The sequence below is a fragment of the Erythrolamprus reginae genome, chromosome 10 (assembly GCF_031021105.1).
Source record: "Erythrolamprus reginae isolate rEryReg1 chromosome 10, rEryReg1.hap1, whole genome shotgun sequence".
In the NCBI taxonomy this organism is placed as follows: domain Eukaryota; kingdom Metazoa; phylum Chordata; class Lepidosauria; order Squamata; family Dipsadidae; genus Erythrolamprus; species Erythrolamprus reginae.
This window is the reverse complement of record NC_091959.1, coordinates 16450147-16473786: the sequence shown is the minus strand read 5'-3', so window position 1 is coordinate 16473786 and position 23640 is coordinate 16450147. Positions and strand designations below refer to the sequence as shown.

Sequence of the window (23640 nt, the reverse complement as noted above, 5' to 3'; positions counted from 1 at the left end):
AAAAAAAAATTATTAAAATAAAAGTCTGAACTAAGTATTCTTAAAGCTACATCTGAGTAGTTCCTGTCATTTTCATACTGTATATTCAAGTGTCTGCATGTCAAAACAACTAAAAATGATTAGACAAACTGTAGGTCAGTGTTTCTCAACCCCAGTAAAGTTTTAAGTTGTGTAGACTCTAGATTCCTAGAATTCTGGGAATTGGCATCCATGATTTTAAAAGTTGCTGAAGTTGAGAAACTACCCATTAAAATAAAGCAGCTGACTTAATGTAGGTTTCTACACAGTCAAAATTACCAAGGAGGAGTATTTTAAAGAACTAAGCTGCTACATCATCACTTATTCCCTGAGGTGCTTCGGAACTATTTATATTTCTCTGTACAGTGATACCTCGTCTTACAAACGCCTCGTCATACAAACTTTTTGAGATACAAACCCAGGGTTTAAGATTTTTTTGCCTCTTCTTACAAACTATTTTCACCTTACAAACCCACCACCGCCGCTGGGATGCCCCACCTCCAGACTTCCGTTGCCAGCGAAGCACCCATTTTTGCACTGCTGGGATTTCCCTGAGGCTCCCCTCCATGGGAAACCCCACCTCTGGACTTCCGTGTTTTTGTGATGCTGCAGGGGAATCCCAGCAGGGGAATCCAAGCAGTGCAAAAGCGGGCGCTTCGCTGACAACGGAAGTCCGGAGGTGGGGTTTCCTAGCGAGGGGGAGCCTCAGTGAAATCGCAGCATCGCAAAAACACAGGTCCAGAGGTAGGGTTTTCAAGGACTTCGGTGTTTTTGCGATGCTGCGATTTCACTGATGCTTCCTTTGCTGGGAAACCCCACCTCTGGACTTCCATTGCCAGCGAAGCGCTCGTTTTTGCGATGCTGGGATTCCCCTGCAGCATCGCAAAAACACAGAAGTCCAGAGGTGGGGTTTCCCATGGAGGGAAGCCTCGGAGGAATCCCAGCAGCGCAAAAACGGGCGCTTCGGCTGGCAAAAGGGGTGAATTTTGGGCTTGCACGCATTAATCGCTTTTCCATTGATTCCTATGGGAAACATTGTTTCGTCTTACAAACTTTTCACCTTAAGAACCTCGTCCCGGAACCAATTAAGTTTGTAAGACAAGGTATCACTGTATTTAATTTATAAAAGACAAAAGCATAACTTCCATTACCAATAATTGCTGTAAATGGATTTAAGAATGTCATCTTAAAAATAGATTCTCCTCTTTTTTTTGATAAACAACACTGCAATAATTTACAATTTTTTTAAAAAAAAACAAGCTGCAAAAAGAGGTTTTGGCACAGACGTCGTATGAAACGAGGCCTCACGCTCCATGGTCTGCAGAAACATCCAAAAGGGACAAATCCTTGATTTCTTCTAGCAGGTGGTACAAGCTCTTCCTACACTGTGTCTGCCGATACTCTTCGTCAATTCCTTCCTTTGCCTGGTTGGCTTTGGCCAGATTCTTTGCAAGTTGCGTTTCCTCCGCCGTCTTCGTGACTTCCCTTACCAAGTCTGTCCTGGACATCTGAGGCCTCTGCGACGGCTCCGTTTCCAAAGTCTTGTATGGTTTGCAGCTTGTGATCTGAAGCTGGATCCTGTCTGCATGGCAGCGAGATATCTGCACGGAGATTTTCACCTGGGTAGAAACAACTCGGAGTAAGTCTCGTTTATCAGGCCTTACATGGCTTAAACTCCCAAATAGAAACGATCCTTGGTTCCCATTTTACTGAGAAAGGTACAGTTTTATTAGAAATTTTTTTTTTTTTTATCTATCTATCTATCTATCTATCTATCTATCTATCTATCTATCTATCTATCTATCTATCTCTATCTATCTATCTATCTATCTATCTATCTATCTATCTATCTATCTATCTATCTATCTATTTATTTATTGGATTTGTATGCCAACCCTCTCTGTAGACTCGGGGCAGCTAACAACTGATAAAAACAGCATGTAACAATCCAATACTAAAACAACTAAAAACCCTTATTATAAAACCAACCGTACATACAAACATACCATGCATAAATTGTAGAAGCCTAGGGGGAAAGAATATCTCAGTTCCCCCATGCCTGACAGCAGAGGTGGGTTTTAAGGAGCTTACGAAAGGCGAGGAGGGTGGGGGCTGTTCTAATCTCTGGGGGGAATTGGTTCCAGTGGGCCGGGGCCGCCACAGAGAAGGCTCTTCCCCTGGGTCCCGCCAAACGACATTGTTTAGTTGACGGGACTCGGTGTGGGACCTAACTGGTCGCTGGGATTCGTGCGGCAGAAGGCGGTCCCGGAGATAATCTGGTCCGGTGCCATGAAGGGCTTTATAGGTCATAATCAACATTTTGAATTGTAACCGGAAACTGATCGGCAACCAATGCAGACTGCGGAGTGTTGGTGTGACATGGGCATATTTAGGGAAGCCAATGATTGCTCTCGCAGCTGCATTCTGCACGATCTGAAGTTTCCGAACACTTTTCAAAGGTAGCCCCATGTAGAGAGCATTACAGTAGTTGAGCCTCGAGGTGATGAGGGCATGAGTGACTGTGAGCAGTGACTCCCGGTCCAGATAGGGCCGCAACTGGTGCACCAGGCGAACCTGGGCAAACGCCCCCCTCGCCACAGCTGAAAGATGTTTTATTAGAAATCAAGCTTTATTGCAAGAATACAAAGCCAGAACTGAAAACTGCGCACCAAAATTCTTTCTTTCTTTTCTTTTCTTTCTTTCTTTCTTTTGTTCTTTCCTTCCTTCCTTCCTTCCTTCCTCCCTCTCTCTCTCTTTCTTTCTTCATTCATTCAGACCAATACACAATAATACACAATGAAGGTAATAGAGGACCCCGTCGAGGAAATAGAATTAGAGAAAGAATAGAAGAGAGAATATAGGATAAAATAAATCGATGAGAGAATAGAAAAAAGATATAGGGATAGAAGAGAAAATATATGAGATACAGGAGAGACAATAGGGCAGGGGACGGGAGGTACACTAGTGCACTTATGCACGCCCCACACATCTACCTCACATTAACCAACCCTGGGCAACCGATGAGGTTTTTAATGGACAACAATTCAGACACAGCTTGGTATGTAGCTGGTATGCCGGATGACCTTGAAGCAACATCTCGCGGGGGTAAAAGTACTTATTTCACTTTCTCAATTAGGTTTCCTCCCTTCCCCAATGTTCCTGGCAATCTGTCACCAAATAGCAGCAAAGCATAAGGTGGCAGCTGACACTATTGCAAATTTATGTAAACTGACCGGTGCGTGTCATACAGCATTGCCCCCCACTCCCAAGCTTTTGAGCACCAAAGACCAGTTCTGGGGGGGGGGGAGGGGGGGGAGTTTCCCCACAGACCAGGGAGGGGCACGGTTTCACACACTGCCTGGATCCCACATAGGTGAATGTGGTTTCGCTTGCTTGCCCTGTCCCTGGTGGGCTGTGGACTGTTGCCACAGCCCGGGGGGGTCAAATAAAGGTACATTTAAATAATAATAATATTTAATAATAATAATAATAATAATAATAATAATAATAATAATAATAATTTATTAGATTTGTATGCCGCCCCTCTCCGAAGACTCGGGGCGGCTCACAACAATAACAAAAACAATATAATAGTAATACAAATCTAATATTAAAAAAGTATATATAAAACCCCAACAATTAAAACCATACAACACATGCATACGAAACATAAAATATAAAAGCCTGGGGGAGGTGTCTCAGTTCCCCCATGCCTGGCGGCAGAGGTGGGTCTTGAGTAATTTGTGAAAGACAAGGAGGGTGGGAGCCGTTCTAATCTCCGGGGGGAGTTGATTCCAGAAGGCCGGGGATGCCACAGAGAAGGCTCTTCCCCTGGGGCCCGCCAAACGACATTGTTTGGTCGACGGGACCCGGAGAAGGCCAACTCTTGTAGCTAATTGGCCGCTGGGATTCGTGCCGTAGAAGGCGGTTCCGGAGGTATTACATTTCTACATATAAAAACAGTCAAAACGAACAAAACATACAAAGGAAAAAATAGAAAGGATGAAAAATAAACAGGCAAATCAGCTTAAAGCATATAAAACGTTCAGTTTCAATGGTAAAGACATAAGTTGTCAACCATATTGTTGACTATCACTATCGAGCGACCTGATGTTCGGTATTTACAGTATGTCTAGGGTGTGGAATTTGTGTATTTATTTTCTTTAGTTCTGCATACTATATTTGTATTCGTTTTAGGTATTTCTGAGGAAGGTACGAGTTCGTGTTTAGGGGTTTTAGGTACATCACTTACGGTCACATGATCAAAGAGATTCAAAGTCACGGGCTTGCCGACTGTGGGAGTGGCGGTAATTTTGCTAGGGAAGCGCTGCAGAGAACCAGGTTGCCATTCATAGGACCCTTCGGTTGGGCAGGAGATGACCAGCCCTTCTTTGTTCCTTAGGTAGGCAGCCCCTTTAATACCGTACCTGTAAGAGAAAGGGCGTCCTCGATACTTGATCAAGATCATTCACACCTTGATATTTCTATTTGACTTCTTTCTTATTGTAAGTTGTATTTTTATATTGTTTTAAGCCACCACCCTGAGTCTTTTGGGATTGGGCAGCATAGAAGTCGAAAAAAATAAAATGAATGAATGAATGAATAAATAAATAAATAAACACATACATACATACATACATACATACATTTTGTTCTGCCGGGCTCTCTGGTAGAAGCCTCCCGAAAATTCACGGGTACAAGTTTTAGACACACACACATTACATACATACAGACATACCATGCATAAAATTGTAAAGGCCTAGGGGGAAAGAGTATCTCAGTTCCCCCATGCCTGGCGGCAGAGGTGGGTTTTAAGAAGTTTACAAAAGGCAAGGAGGGTGGGGACAATTCTAATCTCTGGGGGGAGTTGGTTCCAGAGGGCGGGGCCGCCACAGAGAAGGCTCTTCCCCTGGGTCCCGCCAAGCGACATGGTTTAGTTAATGGGACCTGGAGAAGACCAACTCTGTGGGGCCTAACTGGTTGCTGGGATTCGTGCGGCAGAAGGCGGTCCCTGAGATAATCTAGTCCGGTGCCATGAAGGGCTTTATAGGTCATAACCAACACTTTGAATTGTGACCGGAAACTGATCGGCAACCAATGCAGACTGCAGAGTGTTGGTGTAACATGGGCATATTTGGGAAAGCCCGTGATTGCTCTCGCAGCTGCATGTTTGGCAGCGACCCTTCCCCAAAGACTATTACCAGCCACTGCCTGCAAAAAACTTTGCTAGATAACCTCGAGATCTCTGTAGAACCTTTTCCCAAGTTTCTAAGTTTAGCTATGTAGCTCTGTTGCTCTCTACTTCGACAAAATGTTTCTACACCCCCTCCTTTTTTTTTTTTAAATCGCAATGAATTCGGGACAATTTCTTGAAATTCTGCCCTTGCTTTCCAGTGCCTTGTCACATCCACGGCCTTTCCTCCCCATTGGGTTCAAGATACCTCCTCACCTGGGCACATAGACGAGCACCCCGTTGGTTCGGATTGAATAGATGACTCCGTCCGCTGAGCGCTGCTCCTCCCTCGTGGGACTCTTGTCATTGAAGAACATACACTGGAAGAGCCCCGTGGATTCTTTCTGAACGTGCTGGGCCGCCTTTCCAAAGAAAGCAATTGCCATCATCATCATCATTATTATTGTTGTTATTATTATTATTATTATTATTATTAATTAGATTTGTATGCCGCCCCTCTCCAAAGACTCGGGGCGGCTCACAACAGTAATAAAAACAGCATAACAATGGGACAAATCTAATAATAAAAATATATAAAAACCCCAATAATTAGAAACCATGTAGCACATACACAGCAAACATGAAATATAAAAAGCCTGGGGGAGATGTCTTAGTTCCCCCATGCCTTGCGATGTAGGTGGGTCTTGAGTAACTTGCGAAAGACAAGGAAGGTGGGGGCCGTTCTAATCTCCGGGGGGAGTTGATTCCAGAGGGCCGGGGCCGCCACAGAGAAGGCTCTTCCCCTGGGGCCCGCCAGATGACATTGTTTGGTCGAGGGGACCCGGAGAAGGCCAACTCTGTGGGACCTTATTGGCCACTGGGATTTGTGCGGTAGAAGGCGGTTCCGGAGGTATTCTGGTCCAGTGCCATGTATGGTTTTAAAGGTCATTACCAACACTTTGAATTAGCCACAGAAGTTGCTCTCAAGACGTTTTAGAGTCTCAGATACTGTCAAATCCAGGACCTCTAATGCGCCTGCCGTTTCTTTGACTCTTGTCCCTTTGGCAGCAGGATCTAAACTCCTGGCCTGCTCTGTTCTAATCAATGATCAATAGAAGACATGATGACGAGCGAAAGATCAAATTCTTTTAAAGACCTTCAGGCCACGTTGCAACAAATGCAAGATTCAATGTTCAAAAACCATGAGGACCAAAAAAAAGGGAAATAGGAAGTGCACAGCAATATAGGAGAAATTAAAAGAAAAAAATCCAATCAATGGGCGGAAAATTTGAAATATTTCAACCTCAAATATTAAAGAATGAGCAAAAAGTACAAGAAATGGAAGAAAAGATGGGATTGGAACAGAAAAGAAAGGGCAAAATGAATGAGAGACTGACCTAAGCAAATAGGGGATTGGAGACTACCGTTATCCTTCTGGAATCCGAAAAAGCAAATCACTATTTACGTTTCCAAAGTCTAAAAGAGGAAAAAGGAGAAGAACTTCCAGAGATAATGGCAGAGATATTGGCAAAGGCCCTAGGTCAGTGATGGCGAACCTGTGGTACAGGTGGCACGTGGTGCCATATCTGCTGGCACGTGAGCTCCAATCTCATATCTGCCCTAGCTCAGCTCCAATGTGCACGTGTGTGCTGGCCAGCTGATTTTTGGCTCACACAGAGGCTCTGGGAGGTCGTTTTTGGCTTGGGGGAAGGCGTTTTTACCCTCCCCTGGCCCCATGGAAGCCTTTGGAGCCTGGGGAGGGTGAAACATGAACCTATTGGACCCATCAGAAGTTGGGAAACAGGCTGTTTCCGGCCTCCGGGGGCCAGGGAAGCTGTGTTTGCCCTCCCCAGGCATTGAATTATGGGTGTGGGCACTCACGCATGCATGATAACATGCCCTCAGTATTTATGTATGTATGTATTTGTTTGTTTGTTTGTTTATTTATTGGATATACAAGCAAACATACCATGCATAAATTGTAAAGGCCTAGGGGGAAAGAGTATCTCAGATCCCCCATGTCTGACGGCAGAGGTGGGTTTTAAGGAGCTTACGAAAGGCGAGGAGGGTGGGGGCAATTCTAATCTCCGGGGGGAGTTGGTTCCAGAGGGCTGGGGCCACCACAGAGAAGGCTCTTTCCCTGGGCACCGCCAAACGACATTGTGGGACCTAACTGGTCGCTGGGATTCATGCAGCAGAAGGGGGTCCCTGAGATAATCTGGTCCGGTGCCATGAAGGGCTTTATAGGTCATAACCAACACTTTGAATTGTGACCGGAAACTGATCGGCAACCAATGCAGACTGCGGAGTGTTGGAGTAACATGGGCATATTTGGAAAAGCCCATGATTGCTCTGCACGATCTGAAGTTTCCGAACACTTTTCAAAGGTAGCCCCGTGTAGAGAGCATTACAGTAGTCGAGCCTCGAGGTGATGAGGGCGTGAGTGACTGTGAGCAGTGACTCCCGGTCCAAATATTAGAAAGGAAGGGATGTTGATGGAAATACATATAAACTATGCCAGAAGTCACAATCTTCCCAAGAAAGATACACATAAGGTTTGGTAAAAAATCAGTCAGAGATTAAATACTATATAGAAACAGAAAATCCACCATGACTACTTAAAAAAAAAAGGACAAGAGAGTCAGTGTGGGGTTTCCGGTTAAAACATCAGGCTAGAAACTGGGATGAGGGGAACAGCCGTGGAGGGCAGAAAATTGTTCCTGCTAGGAAGATTGTTGCAAAAGGAAGAGGGGGATAGGACATCGGTAATGCTGCAAAGGTTGCCGACACACACGAAATGTGGCACACAGGAAGTCCTTCCTGGCTTGGAACATCTCCAGAATTGAAAAGGTTTTCAAGCTTCGCCTGTTTCTCTCTGTTAAAGCATTTATTTATTTATTCATTCATTCATTCATTCATTCATTCATTCATTCATTCAATTAGATTTGTATGCTGCCGCTCCAGACTCGGGGCGGCTCACAACAACAATAAAACAGTACACAATAACCAAATCTAATGTTTAAAAAATATCTAAAAACCCATTATTTTAAAAAACATACAACACAAGCATACCATACACAGCACAATATAAGCCTGGGGGAGATGTCTCAATTCCCCCATGCCTAACGACAGAGGTGGGTTTTAAGAAGTTTGCGAAAGGCAAGGAGGGTGGGGGCAATCCTAATCTCTGGGGGGAGCTGGTTCCAGAGGGTTGGGGCTGCCACAGAGAAGGCTCTTCCCCTGAGTCCTGCCAGACGACATTGTTTAGTCGATGGGACCCGGAGAAGGCCAACTCTGTGGGACCTAACCAGTCGCCGGGATTCGTGCGGCAAAGGCGGTCTCGGAGATATTCTAGTCCGATGCCATGAAGGGCTTTATAGGTCATAACCAACACTTTGAATTGTGGCCGGAAACTGATCAGCAACCAATGCAGACTGTGGAGTGTTGGTGTTACATTGGCATACCTTGGGAAGCCCATGATTGCTCTCACAGCTGTATTTTGCACGATCTGAAGTTTCCGAACACTCTTCAAAGGTAGCCCCATGTAGAGAGCGTTACAGTAGTGCAGCCTCGAGGTGATGAGGGCATGAGTGACTGTGAGCAGTGACTCCCGGTCCAGATAGGGCCGCAACTGGTGCACCAGGCGAACCTGGGCAAACGCCCCCCTCACCACAGCTGAAATATGGTTCTCTAATGTGAGCTGTGGATCGAGGAGGACGCCCAAATTGCAGACCCTTTCTGAGGGGGTCAATAGTTTCCCCCTCCCGGGAGATGGACGGACAGATGGAATTGTCCTTTGGAGGCAAAAGCCAGAGCCACTCCATCTTATCAGGGTTGAGTTTGAGTCTGTTGACACCCATCCAGACCCCAACAGCCTCCAGGCACTGGCACATCACTTCCACTGCTTCGCTGACTGGACATGGGATGGAGATGTAAAGCTGGGTATCATCAGCGTACTGATGATACCTCACCCCATGCCCTTGGATGATCTTGCCCAGCGGTTTCATGTAGATATTAAATAGCAGGGGGGAGAGGACCGACCCCTGAGGCACCCCACAAGGGAGAAGCCTAGAGGTTGACCTCTGACCCCCCACTAACACCGACTGCGACTGACCGGAAAGGTAGGAGGAGAACCACTGAAGAACAGTGCCTCCCACTCCCAACCCCTCCAGCCGGCGGTAAAGCATAAAGCATGGGTCAAGCATAAATAAAAAGAAACTGGTCTTACCCGGTTCCTGCTGTTGATATGTCTGCATAACTCTTCAAGTTCTTTATTGCCAAGCAAGCCGTCTTTTGCACCGACTCCACCTTCGGCTGAGGTGGCGGCTAACAAGAGTCTGTGGACAATTATATCTGCGTACCGCCGAATGGGTGATGTGAAGTGGGTGTACTTATCTAGAGCAAGACCTGTGGTGGAAAGGACACTAATAAGCCCAAAGTCCACAAGACCAGCTGCAGAAGTAAGAAACGGACCCATCGCCCAGCAAATACCGTAATGGAAGAAGTCTTCTTCGGGACACGATCCAGTTGAAAAATAGACAGCGTTTGACATGGCTTGAGTGACCATAGACCTCAACAGCTGGTTTACCAAGGGGTCAGAAGGGTCCACCGCTCTGTCCAGAGAGTCCGCTAATGCCTTGTTAGACCTGTCAATGAAACAACTAGAATTACTTCTCTTAATCGCTCAATGCCATGTAACAGGAGTGGGCAAGTATGATCCTTTTATGACCTGTGGACTTCAACTCCCAGAATTCCTGAGCCATCCATGCATGGAAGTAGGAATTCTGGGAGTTGAAGTCCATAGGCCGTAAAGGGGCCATAGTTGCCAACCCCATCCTATAGAGTTTTGAACCTGATAACTGTAACAAAACAGTTGTACAACAGTTAATACAACGATGTGCAGCCAAAAAAGCCAATGCAATCCTAAATTGCATTAACAGGGATACAGTCAAGGTCAAGCGAGGTATTAATACCCTTCTGTAAAGCCTTAGTAAGACCACACCCACAACATTAAATCCAGTTTTGATTGCCACGCTATTAAAAAGATGTTGAGACTAGAAAGAGTAGAGAAGAGCAACCAAAATAATTAGGGCACTGGAGGCAGCTGAGAGGCCCGGTGGGCGGCAAGATCGGCGGTGGGGGCAGGGGTCGTGTGGGCCGCCAGACAGCTGAGAGGCCCTGGGCCAGAGATATCAGCGGCGGTGGCAGGAACGCGTGTTTTGGTTCTCAATCAAATTGGTTCTTGACCACACTTCTGGAACCAATTGTGGTCGAGAACCGAGGTACCACTGTACTTGCCTTTTGATACTCTCAGCCCATTTTCACATTTGTCGCTTTTGTAATTTAAAAAGTAAAAGGTCAAATTTAAAAAAAAAAACCAAAAGAGCTGAAAACAAAACGGAGGCATATGTGCAGTGCCGGAAACGCAGCTTCTGCGGGAGAGACGCACTCAAGGGGCAAAGAGACGCATTTGGCGTGCAAGCCGCAGTTTGCCGACCCCTGGCCTCGAAATTCCTATATTTGAACATAGCTCTTTTTGACATTCATCTTTTATTGGGTTCATCTAGCTGAAATGCTAATTGATATTGCTAGTCCATGTAAAATATGCCGTACGTAATAAACAATACATCTACTTACCGCGTGTCAATCGAGAAGCCTTTTGCCCCGGCACATTCTCGGACCTCGGAAAGAAATTCTTGCCGGGGTGGTGGGTGCTGGCGAAGCAGCCCCTGGTAGGGGAACACCTCCCAAATCTTCTTGGCCACCCAGTGGTTTGCCAAAATCATGCACTCGGCTATCGTCTCGTGGACTTCCAGGGGCTGGCGGGGGATGAGGTCATCTATATTTTTCTTGTCGTCCAGCTGAACCCTGATTTCCACCCCTTCCAGCTCCAGGGCTCCGTAGCTGCTGCGTTTGGCTCGGAGATGACGGGCAACGTCAGTTAACTTCCCGATGGCCCACATTAGTTCCTCTAACTTCTGTTTCCGTGTATTTTCCTCCAGGCTTTTGAGCTCCGGGATTTCCCCGGCAGCAGTCAGGTCTCCCTCTAGCAAAGCCTGGGCGGCCTCATAAAACAGTTTGTAAGAAGAGCGAATGATGGTTCTCTTGTACCGGACTCTCTTTATTTCATAAGTGGCCTTGTCCAGCTCCCAGATAACGCTCACGGCATACCTGAAAAGAAATGTTCAAACCATCGCTGATGAAGACACTTACAAGCAATGTAAATCCACGTTTCGGTCGGCCAGGAAGGACGTCTTCGTGACGTCAAAGCTCCGCCCATGGAATTCCCTATTGGGATTCCCCACCTCCGTTTGAGCCTCCCGACCGTCCCGACAGCTCCGCGGCTCTTTTGCAAAGCTGACAGCTGGCCGGCGGGGCTTCTTAGCGTCCTCCTGAACCCAAACGCTGAACCAAAACTTTTGCCGAAGCCCCCTGGCTGTTTCAAAAGGCGACAGCCATGCGGCGGGGCTTCTCAACGGCCTCCCCAACGCCGAACCCGGAAGTTCGGCAAAAGTTTGGGTTTGGCGTTCGGGTTCGGGAGGATGCTGAGAAGCCCCCCAGCTGTTTCAAAAGCCGACAGCCGGGCGGCGGGGCTTCTTGGCGGCCACCTGAACCTGAACTTTTGCCGAACTCCCTGGTTCGGTGTTCGGGGGGAGGGTTCGTAAGACAGAAAAAGTTCGGAAGAAGAGGCAAAAAATTTCCAAACCCCGGGTTTGTATCTCGGATTGTTCATATGGCGAGGGGTTCGTATCACGAGGTACCACTGTATATGTTTTTTTCTTCCTGTCGAATCACTCTGGAATACCCAAATATGGGATGCAGCATATTGCTTCTTCTTTTTTCCTTTTTTATATATCTCCTTCTGGGATATGGCTAGCTGATGAGTGCTAAGTAGTTTGAAATAGATCTATACTAGTCTCCCTTTGTTTCTTTATCAAAAAAATGTAATATATATAGATAAATGGTTTATCATTTACACACACACGCGGTAGGCACTTGTCTCAGGCTGCAGAAGGACAGTGGCCGTGGGAAACATCTTACTTTCTGTTTGCAAGATTCTACTTCTATATAATACTTCTACTTCTATTATAATAAAGACACAGCTTGTATTCCTGGTAATGCTTTTTGTCAGCACTGGCAAAGCTAACAGGCTTGGACCTAATAAAGCAATAGCAGTGACACTTCAAAGTGCTTTACATACCCCCCTAAGCACTTTACAGAGTCAGCCTCTTGCCCCCAACAAGTTTACCCACCTGGGAAGGATGAAAGGCTGAGTCAAGCCCGAGCCAGTGAAATTTCAACTGCCGAACTGCAGGTAGCAGTCAGCTGAAGTAGCCTGCAGTACCGCACTCTAACCACTGCATCACCTCGGTGCGAAGCCTGAACCCAACCAAATACAGTGATACCTCGTCTTACAAATGCCTCGTCACACAAACTTTTCGAGATACAAACCTGGGGTTTAAGATTTTTTTGCTTCTTCTTACAAACTATTTTCACCTTACAAACCCACCGCTGCCGCTGGGATGCCCCGCCTCCAGACTTCCATTGCCAGCGAAGCACCCGTTTTATTTATTTATTTATTTATTTATTTATTTTTGTATGCCGCCCCTCTCTGCAGATTCACCCCTTTCACCAGCCGAAGCACCCGTTTTTGCGCTGCTGGGATTCCCCTGAGGCTCCCCTCCATGGGAAACCCCACCTCCGGACTTCCATGTTTTTGTGATGCTGCAGGGGAATCCCAGCATCGCAAAAATGAACACTTTGCTGACAACAGAAGTCTGAAGGTGGGGTTTCCATGGAGGGGAGCCTCAGGAGAATCCCAGCAGCGCAAAAACGGGTGCTTCGGCTGGTGAAAGGGGTGAATTTTGGGCTTGCACGCATTAATCGCTTTTCCATTGATTCCTATGGGAAACATTGTTTCGTCTTACAAACTTTTCACCTTAAGAACCTCGTCCTGGAACCAATTAAGTTTGTAAGACAAGGTATCACTGTAGGGGGTTTTCATGCCCTACTGGAAAACCAGTGGCTTTTACTACAGTGGGTGAACCCACTCATGCACTCAGCAAGAAGGCACCCTTGATTTTCTTAGTTAAAAGTCTGCAAATTGTAGTTCCCAGGGTTGGTGAAAAGGCCTATGGGGAGCTAAGCTTAACTTCTCCAACTGCAAGGAGCGGATAAGGCTTAAAACTCACCTGTCCACATTCCCAAGAAGAGAGCATAAATTGGCACTCAGGATGGCCGGCAACATGTCATAACGGCGGTCAGCTAAGTAGTAAGTAGTAGCCCTAAGAAACCAGGAGCAAAAGTAGTCAATGGTTTTCTTCTATCATTGCATATTTTGAAGCTTAAAAAAATGAGATACACCTTGGTTATTTTTTAAGCTTTTGATCCAGTCTTGATTCCTGGCAACTGCCTGATCAGCTCCAGGAAGCTTGCTTGCTAACACGTTCGGATGTATTGAGACTGTTAATTACTGAATATAACAGCAATAGTAATAGCACTTCGATTTCTCTACCGCTTCACAGCCCCCTCTAGAAACATAGAAACATAGAAGTCTGACGGCAGAAAAAGACCTCATGGTCCATCTAGTCTGCCCTTATACTATTTTCTGTATTTTATCTTAGGATGGATATATGTTTATCCCAGGCATGTTTAAATTCAGTTACGGTGGATTTACCAACCACGTCTGCTGGAAGTTTGTTCCAAGCATCTACTCCTCTTTCAGTAAAATAATATTTTCTCATGTTGCTTTTGATCTTTCCCCCAACTAACTTCAAATTGTGTCCCCTTGTTCTTGGGTTCACTTTCCTATTAAAAACACTTCCCTCCTGGACCTTATTTAACCCTTTAATATATTTAAATGTTTCGATCATGTCCCCCCTTTTCCTTCTGTCCTCCAGACTATACAGATTGAGTTCATTAAGTCTTTCCTGATACGTTTTATGCTTAAGACCTTCCACCATTCTTGTAGCCCGTCTTTGGACCCGTTCAATTTTGTCAATATCTTTTTGTAGGTGAGGTCTCCAGAACTGAACACAGTATTCCAAATGTGGTCTCACCAGCACTCTATATAGCGGGATCATAATCTCCCTCTTCCTGCTTGTTATACCTCTAGCTATGCAGCCAAGCATCCTACTTGCTTTCCCTACCGCCTAAGCAGTTTACAGTGTCAACATTTTACCAGCAACAATCTGGGCCCTCATTTTACCCACTTCAGAAGGATGGAAGGCTGAGTTAACCTTGAGTCTGGTGAGAATCGAACTACCAAACTGCTGGCAGTTGGTGATCAGCAGAAGTAGCCTGCAGTGCTACACTCTAACCACTATGCCAACACGGCTCAGCTATTGGAGAGCAATAGGACAGGGAACGGAAGGCACTCTAGTGTACTTGTACTCGCCCCTTACTGACCTCTTAGGAATCTGGATAGGTCAACCGTAGATAATCTAAGGGTAAAGTGTTAGGGGTTTGGGGATGACACTATGGAGTCCGGTAATGAGTTCCATGCTTCGACAACTCTGTTACTGAAGTCATATTTTTTACAGTCAAGTTTGGAGCGGTTAACATTAAGTTTAAATCTGTTGTGTGCTCTTGTGTTGTTGTGGTTGAAGCTGAAGTAGTCGCCGACAGGCAGGACGTTGCAGCATATGGTCTTGTGGGCAATACTTAGATTTTGTTTAAGGCATCTTAGTTCTAAACTTTCTAGGCCCAGGATTGAAAGTCTAGTCTCGTAGGGTATTCTGTTTCGAGTGGAGGAGTGAAGGGCTCTTCTGGTGAAGTATCATTGGACATTTTCAAGGGTGTTAATGTCTGAGATGCGATACGGGTTCCAAACAGATGAGCTGTATTCGAGGATGGGTCTGGCAAAAGTTTTGTAAGCTCTGGTAAGTAGTGTGAGATTGTCAGAGCAGAAGCTACGTAGGATTAGGTTTACAACTCTTGAAGCCTTCTTGGCTATATTGTTGCAGTGGGCTTTGGCACTTAAATCTTTTGTTATTAGTATACCAAGGTCTTTAACCGAGTGATAATTTGATTATTCAGTTCGTATAATTTTATCTAGACAAGAGGTGCCGCTTTCAGATAGCATATTGGATTCATAATAAAATGTTAATCTTTGTTGAGAGTTAGTCTAATATTGTGGTTAAGGCCTCAAGTCAGATACCAGGAGATCCCGAGTTTTAGCCTTCTCTGAGGCCCAAAATCCAGCAGGGTGACTTTGGGCCAGTCACTCTTTCTCAGCCCTAGGAAGCAGCCAATAACAAACCATTCCCAAAATCTTCCCAGGAAAACTGTAAGAACCTGCTCAGGAGACAAAAGTGACTCAAAGGCACACACACACAATCTCTGTCGAAACGGATGTCTTGGTTTAGTGCAGAATAATTGTTCCTAGCAGTCCTAAGAAACACATTCACCAAGGAAGTTTTAACAGAGAAGAAAAACCAAAGTAGATCAATGTAGGACTCATATTTCATAGGGTGACATAATGGGGCTTGTTGATTCTCTCAGTAATTGTGATAAATAAACCATGGTTTATGTCTCAGCCCATTTCACCATCCTAACCAACTGTGAATTATTCAAGCCCATTAATTAAAGAAAATGTGACTTAATGTGACATTAGAAACCAATAAAATCAGAAGTAGCACAAAGGCTAAAAATAATGTGGGCAAATCCTATAGGAAGTCCTTGACTTATAGCCATTTATTTACTGACCGTTCAAAGTTACGATGTCAGTGGAAAAAAACTATGACCGTTTTTAACAGGTTGAGTGCTCAACCCACCACAGTTCATTTAGTGACCATTCAAAGTTACAATGGCACTGAAAAAAGCATCTTATGGCCGCTTTTCACACCTACGACCATTGCAGCATTCCTATTCTATTCTATTCCTATTCTACTCTATTTCTATTCTATTCTATTCCTATTCTATCTTACTCTATTCCATTCCACTCTATTCTATTCTATTCCTATTCTATTCTTATTCCTATCCCTATTCTACTCTACTCCTATTCTATTCTATTCTGTTCTATTCCAATTCTATTCCATTCTGTTCTATTCCAATTCTATTCCATTCTGTTCTGTTCCATTCCCATTCTATTTCTATTCTATTCAACTGGTGCACCAGTTGCGGCCCTATTTGGACCGGGAGTCATTGCTCACAGTCACTCATGCCCTCATCACCTCAAGGCTCGACTACTGTAACGCTCTCTACATGGGGCTACCTTTGAAAAGTGTTCGGAAACTTCAGATCGTGCAGAATGCAGCTGCGAGAGCAATCATGGGCTTTTCCAAATATGCCCATGTTACTCCAACACTCCGCAGTCTGCATTGGTTGCTGATCAGTTTCCGGTCACAATTCAAAGTGTTGGTTATGACCTATAAAGCCCTTCATGGCACCGGACCAGGATATCTGCGAGACCGCTTTCTGCCGCACAAATCCCAGCGACCGGTCAGGTCCCACAGAGTTGGTCTTCTCCGGGTCCCGTCGACTAAACAGTGTCGTCTGGTGGGACCCAGGGGAAGAGCCTTCTCTGTGGCGGCCCCGACCCTCTGGAATCAGCTCCCTCCAGAGATTAGAACTGCCCCTACCCTCCTTGCCTTTCGTAAACTCCTTAAAACCCACCTCTGTCGTCAAGCGTGGGGGAACTGAGACATCTCCCCCTATGTAGTTTTAGTGCATGATATGACCGTACGTATGTTTTTTATATTGGGGTTCTTTGCTTTTAGATTTTTAAATGTACAAGTCTTATTTTAGATTTTGAATTATTAGATTTGTCAATGTATATTGTTTTTGTCACTGCTGTGAGCTGCCCCGAGTCTGCGGAGAGGGGCGGCATACAAATCTAAATAATAATAATAATAATAATAATAATAATAATAATAACAACAACAACAACAACAACAACAGAAAAAAGGCCTACCTTGCTTTGGCCTCCGTAACAACAACAACAACAACAGAAAAAAGGCCTACCTTGCTTTGGCCTCCGTATCAACAACAACAACAACAACAGAAAAAAGGCCTACCTTGCTTTGGCCTCCGTATCGGTGTAAGAATTGGCTGCCACAAAATGAGTTACGTCGGCAATGTGGACTCCCAGTTCCAGGTTGCTGTTGGGAAGGAGCCTGATGGAGAGGGCGTCATCCACATCTTCGCAGCCCTTCGGGTCAATGCTGAAGACCAAATGGGTCTCTCTGAGATCGAGGCGCTTCTGCTGCTCTTCTGGACTTACCTGCCAGGGCCTCTCCGGGATGAGAGTGGGCATCTCACACATCTGCAGGAACAAAGAATGAGACAATGACTTAAGTGACCACAGGGATGTTTGCAAGGGTGAAAAACTCTTTTTTTCAATTCCATTGTAACTTTAAATGGTCACTAAGCGAACGATTTTATGTCAAGGACTACTTTTGTACCGCCCCTATAATAATTTAATTTAATTTAATTTAATTTAATTTAATTTAATTTAATTTAATTTAATTTAATTTAATTTAATTTAATTTAATTTAATTTTTTATTTTATTATTTAATTTAATTTAAGTATTTAATTTAATTTTTAATTTAATTTTTAATTTAATTTTTAATTTAATTTAATTTAATTCAATTCACCAATGGAAAAAAACCCGAGAACAAAGGCTTACCTGTGCTTCAGAGAAAGGACTAACTGAAATGGAATTCTCCACCAGAATGGTTTGTATTTCTCCTTCGAGATCGCCTATCCGACCCACGACTCGCACAAAATGTCCGTTCGGGTACAGCGAGGTCGATTCCCAGGAATCTATACGCACGACAACCCGGGAATCCTAATGTAAAACGACATCAGAGGTGTCAGAAGAGCAGAAAATACGTTCGCTCGCACACACCTCGGACTCGGAGGGAATGCCAAAGAACCACTCACCTGCAATGCCTCGGCCTGCTGGGTGCTTATTCGGATTTTGGGGATCCTGTAATCCCAAGGGGTCACAAGAACCTTCTGGGCGTTTTTGCTGTGCAACTGGTTCTCTTCCCGGGATGGGAAGGTGACCACATACTCGCGCCAGTTCTTCTGCAGGATGCCCACCACTTTGCCTGGAAGGGGAAGCGATGCCAGTTATCAGGTTAGCAGGGTTGGGAGGGACCTTGTAGGTCATCTAGTCCAACCCCCTGCTGAAGCAGGAGACCCTATGCCAGTGATGGCGAACCTATGGCACGGGTGCCACAGGTGGCATTTATTTTATTTATTTATTCAATTTGTATGCCGCCCCTCTCCGTAGACTCGGGGTGGCTCACAACAGTAATAGAAAAAATATACAGTAGTACCTCTAGATACGAGCTGCTCCACATGCGAGTATTCCAAGTTACGAGCCAAGATGCGAGCAAAATTTCTGTTCAACACCCGAGCTCAAATTCGGGATACGAGCCGAGCGTCCACTAGGTGGCGCAAGAATTCCATGTTTCCAGTTATCTCGGCGCCAAAAGCAAAATCTAAATGTATTCGTTCAAGATGTGAATTGATCGACATACCAGCTTGGCTCTGGCACGAATTAAACTCGTATGTCGAGGTACCACTGTATAATACAAATCTAATAATTAAAACTAAAAACCCATAATTTAAAAAACATGCACACAACATACCAAACATAAACAGTATAGGCCTGGGAGAGTTATCTCAGTTCCCCCATGCCTGACGGCAAAGGTGGGTTTTAAGGAGTTTACGAAAGGCAAGGAGGGTGGGGGCAGTTCTAATCTCAGGGGGTAGCTGGTTCCAGAGGGCCGGGAAACCCCACCTCCGGACTTCTGTGTTTTTGCGATGCTGTAGGGGAATCCCAGCATTGCAAAAATGAGCGCTTCGCTGGCAACAGAAGTCCGGAGGTGGGGTTTCCCAGTGAAGGGAGCATCAGTGAAATCGCAGCATCGCAAAAACACAGGTCCAGAGGTAGGGTTTTCAAGGACTTTGGTGTTTTTGCGATGCTGCGATTTCACTGAGGCTCCCCTCGCTGGGAAACCCCACCTCTGGACTTCCATTGCCAGCGAAGCACCCGTTTTTTGCGCTGCTGGGATTCCCCTGAAGCAGGAATCCCCAAACTTGGCAACCTTAAGACTTGTGTACTTCAAATCCCAGAATTCTCCAGCCAGCTATGTTAGCTTTGGAGAATTCTGGGAGATGAAGTCCACAAGTCTTAAAGTTTCCAAGTTTGAAGACCTCTGCCCTGCAGCATCACAAAAACACAGAAGTCCGGAGGTGGTGTTTCCCATGGAGGGGAGCCTTGGGGGAATCCCAGCAGCGCAAAATGGGTGCTTCCCAGTGGTGGTGGTGGTGGGTTTGCAAGGTGAAAATAGTTTGTAAGAAGAGGCCAAAAAATCTTAAACCCCGGGTTAGTATCTCGAAAAGTTTGTATGATGAGGCGTTTGTAAGACGAGGTATCACTGTATATATTAAAAACCCCATTATTATAAAAAACTAACAATTCTAAAATAATCATACCATGCACACCTTATATGATTAAACAGCATCCCAGTCTTAATCACCCCAATATCCTCTCCCCGAAGACCTGCATTACACCTGATAATACAACAGAAGTATAACTGGGACTGGTAGCCCATAAGATACAAGCCTGGTCTCAACAGGTCTTCTGGGTCACGTACCGGTGGGCATGGGTTCCCCATAAACCTCCCCAGGCGTTTTCTCTTCGCCCTCATTCTCTCCAAGGGCAGCCGTCCGTCCTTTCCACTCTTTCTGGGGCAGTAATTCCACCGCTATCACATCCCCATGAATTGCCCTATTCCGGGCTTTTGTGCCATAAATGAGAACATCCGTCTTGAGATCTGGGTACCAAGGAAGAAAAATATGGATCGAGAGAGTTTAGCATCTCCGGCATTAATTATGATAGGGTTTTTAGGGGTTTTTTTAATATTAGATTTGTGCCAGTATAATATTGTTTTTATCGTTGTTGTGAGCCGCCCCGAGTCTTCGGAAAGGGGCGGCATACAAATCTAATAAATTATTATTATTATTAGAGAAGAGGGAAAAAACCAGGAGATTTTCAATCTGCTTTAGTTTGTCCATTAGGAATATTCATGGACAAGAGATGAACCGTTAAATAACAAATAGTGAATTAAAGCAGAACCATAATTATTTTTAAAAATTAAATATGCAAAAAAGCCTCATTTTAACATAATAATTGTTAAGATACGATACATTTGGGTTGTCATAGAGACATAGAAACATAGAAGTCTGACGGCAGAAAAAGACCTCATGATCCATCAAGTCTGCCTTTATACTATTTTCTGTATTTTATCTTACAATGGATATATGTTTATCCCAGGCATGTTTAAATTCAATTACTGTGGATTTATCTACCACGTCTGCTGGAAGTTTGTTCCAAGGATCTACTACTCTTTCAGTAAAATAATATTTTCCCACGTTGCTTTTGATCTTTCCCCCAACTAACTTCAGATTGTGTCCCCTTGTTCTTGTGTTCACTTTCCTATTAAAAACACTTCTCTCCTGGACCTTATTTAATCCTTTAACACAGAGGTCCCCAACCTTTTTTGCACCAGGGACCGGCTTTCAGCTAGACCAGTTTTCCATGGCCCGGTGGGGGGGGGAGCTAGCTGTCAGCGGCGCCGTAAAAGGGGTGATCAAGAGAGGAATGGGTGAATGAATGGACGGAGGGTGGGAAGGAAGGAAGGAAAGAGGGAAGGTACAGGAACAGAAGAAGGGTGCAAAGAAGCAAAGAAAGGTGTGAAAGGGGAGAGTAAGAGAGGAAGGAGTGAAAGAAGGGAATGAGGGAGGAAAGAAGGGAGGAAGGAAAAGGAAAGCAAGAAATGGAGGGAGGAAAGGAAGGGAGGAAAGGAAGGAAGAAAGAAGGAAAGAGGGAAGGGACAGGAACAGAGGAAGGAAGCAAGGAAACTTATGAAAGGGGAGAGTAAGAGAGGAAGGACTGGAGGGAGGGAGGGAAGAAGGTAGGAAGGAGAAAGAAAAGAAATAGAGGAAGGAAAGGTAAAAGAGAGAAAGAAAAAGAGCAAGAAAGAAAGAAAGAAAGAGAAAGAAAGAAAGAAAGAAAGGCAACTTCAAAGAAAGGCTCACTGAGCATCTCTCACTCTCTCTCTCTTTCTATCCCTCTTTCTTTCTTTCTCTTCCTTTCTCTCTCTCCTCTTCCTTTATCTCCTCTTTCTCTCCCCCCTCTCTCCCCCTTTCCCCCTCTCTTTCTCTCTCCCTCTCTTGCTATCTCTCCCCCCTTTCCCTCTCTTTCTCTCTCTCCCCCCTCTCTCTTTCTCTCTCTCTCCCCCTCTTTCTCTCTCTTCTTCTCACTTTCTCTCTCTTGTTTTCTTTCTGTCTCTTTTGCTTTCTCTCTCTCTCACTCTTTCTCTCTTGTTTTGTTTCTCACGCTCTTTCTCTCTCTTGTTCTCTCTCTCTTGCTATCTCTTTCTCTCCCCCCCTTTCTCTCACTCTCTCTTTCTCACTTTCTCTCTATCTTGCTGTCTGTTGCTTTCACTCACTCTCGTTCTCTCTCCGTTCTTCTCAGCGGTGACGCGCGCACGCCCTGCCCGCCTCACATTTGCCGAGAGGACTTTCGCCCCGGGCTCTCAGCAAGGGGGTTTGCATGAGAGGCGGGGCCGGCGGAAGGTGATATTCAATGTCGGGGGCGCACGGGCGGTCTTGCGCGCGCTCCCTATCTCCCTGCTAGCCCACTCGGAATACGTATTCAAAATAAGAAAAGCCTTTGCCGGCGAAGGCTTTTCTTATTTTGAATACAGTATTCCGAGTGGGCTAGCAGGGAGATAGGGAGCGCGCGCAAAACCGCCCGTGCGCCCCCGACATTGAATATCACCTTCCGCCGGCCCCGCCTCTCATGCAAACCCCCTTGCTGAGAGCCCGGGGCGAAAGTCCTCTCGGCAAATGTGAGGCGGGCAGGGCGTGCGTTCCGGGTGCGGGAGGAGCTGCGGTGAAAGGCAGGAGGTGGCAGAGGAGCAGAGGGGGCAAATCGGGCGGGCGGTGGGCAGCGCGGAAAGGCCGAGGGGGCCCTGGCGCCGCGGACCGGCTGAAAACCCCCAACGGCCCGGTCCCGGTCCGCGGACCGGCGGTTGGAGACCCCTGCTTTAACATATTTAAATGTTTCAATCACGTCTCCCCTTTCCCTTCGGTCCTCCAGACTATACAGATTGAGTTCATTAAGTCTTTCCTGATACGTTTTATGCTTAAGACCTTCCACAATTCTTGTAGCCCGTCTTTGGACCCGTTCAATTTTGTCAATATCTTTTTGTAGGTGAGGTCTCCAGAACTGAACACAGTATTCCAAATGAGGTCTCACCAGGGCTCTATATAGCGGAATCACAATCTCCCTCTTCCTGCTTGTTATACCTCTAGCTATGCAGCCAAGCATCCTACTTGCTTTCCCTACCGCCTGACTGCACTGTTCACCCATTTTGAGACTGTCTGAAATCACTACCCCTAAATCCTTTTCTTTGTCTTTTTTTTTTTTTAAAAGCTGCCCAATATTGCAGGATATTATGTTACTAATTGTTATCCCAATCCAATCCATTCCTATTCAAGTATCCTCAACAGTTTTGGGGAAACCATTCCCAAAATGACCCTGAGGTTAAACTGAACGCATCATAATATCTGTAGCAAAACAGAGTCGAAGGTCGGGGAAAATGTAGAGGCAGCATTCTCTGAAGCTGATTCCAACCATTTAACCAGCCTTTTTATTTTCAGGTTGCCTTGTTAGGCCAGGGACTGAGACATAAATTAAGAAAAAATTAAATTAAAATTAAAAAATAAATTAAATTAAATTAAAGTGTACATTGCATAGGAAGGCAAAACCAGACTGAATTTGTCCTCACCTTTTTCTTTGTTGCTAGTGCCTTGAAATCGCATGAATGCTTCTACTTGGGCTCTGTGCTTATTCACATTCAAGACCCCCTACAAAAATGAATAAGAGAGTAACAGAGTTGGAGGGGAGCCCAGAGATCCTCCAATCCAACCCCCGACCAAAGCAGGAGACCCTATACCATTTCAGATAGATGGCTGTCCAGTCTCTTCTTAAAAGACTCTAGTGATGGAGAGCCCACAATTTTTGAAGGCAAGCTGTCCCACTGGTTAATTGTTCTGACTTTTAGAAAATTTCTCCTTAGTTTCAGGTTGCTTCTCTCCTTGATTAGTTTCCATCCATGGTTTCTTGTCCTACCCTCAGGTGCCTTGAAGAATAGCTTGACTCCGTCTTCTTTGCGACAGACCCTCAAGTAATGGAGACACTGCTATCCTGTCACCCCTAGACTTTCTTATCATTAGACACACTCAATTTCAGAAACTTTTCTTCACGTTTTCATCCCCAGCCCCTTAATCCTCTTTGTTGCTCTTCTCTCTGCACTTTTTCCAGCGTCTCAACACCTTTTTTATATTGTGGTGACCAAGGTTGGATGCAGTTTTCCACACGTGGCCTTACCAAAGTACAGTGATCCCCCGCTCGTTGCGAGGG

General features: G+C 45.3%; 1 protein-coding gene across 2 annotated transcripts in view; it reads right to left on the bottom strand.

Moving 5' to 3' along the window:
* Positions 1 to 1124: 1124 nt before the first annotated feature.
* DIS3L (DIS3 like exosome 3'-5' exoribonuclease) overlaps positions 1125 to 23640 on the bottom strand; it is a 44846-nt gene continuing 22330 nt past the window's right edge. For both annotated transcript variants that reach the window (XM_070762074.1, XM_070762075.1), the window contains 12 exons: positions 23006 to 23084; positions 19805 to 19984; positions 18078 to 18247; positions 17821 to 17982; positions 17209 to 17456; positions 13384 to 13476; positions 10829 to 11362; positions 9683 to 9837; positions 9420 to 9598; positions 5468 to 5613; positions 4271 to 4445; positions 1125 to 1637 (listed from right to left, as the gene is read on the bottom strand). In XM_070762074.1, coding sequence (XP_070618175.1) covers positions 1323 to 1637; positions 4271 to 4445; positions 5468 to 5613; positions 9420 to 9598; positions 9683 to 9837; positions 10829 to 11362; positions 13384 to 13476; positions 17209 to 17456; positions 17821 to 17982; positions 18078 to 18247; positions 19805 to 19984; positions 23006 to 23084 — 2436 coding nt within the window. In that variant the 3' untranslated portion in view covers positions 1125 to 1322. The remainder of the gene's footprint in view (positions 1638 to 4270; positions 4446 to 5467; positions 5614 to 9419; positions 9599 to 9682; positions 9838 to 10828; positions 11363 to 13383; positions 13477 to 17208; positions 17457 to 17820; positions 17983 to 18077; positions 18248 to 19804; positions 19985 to 23005; positions 23085 to 23640) is intronic.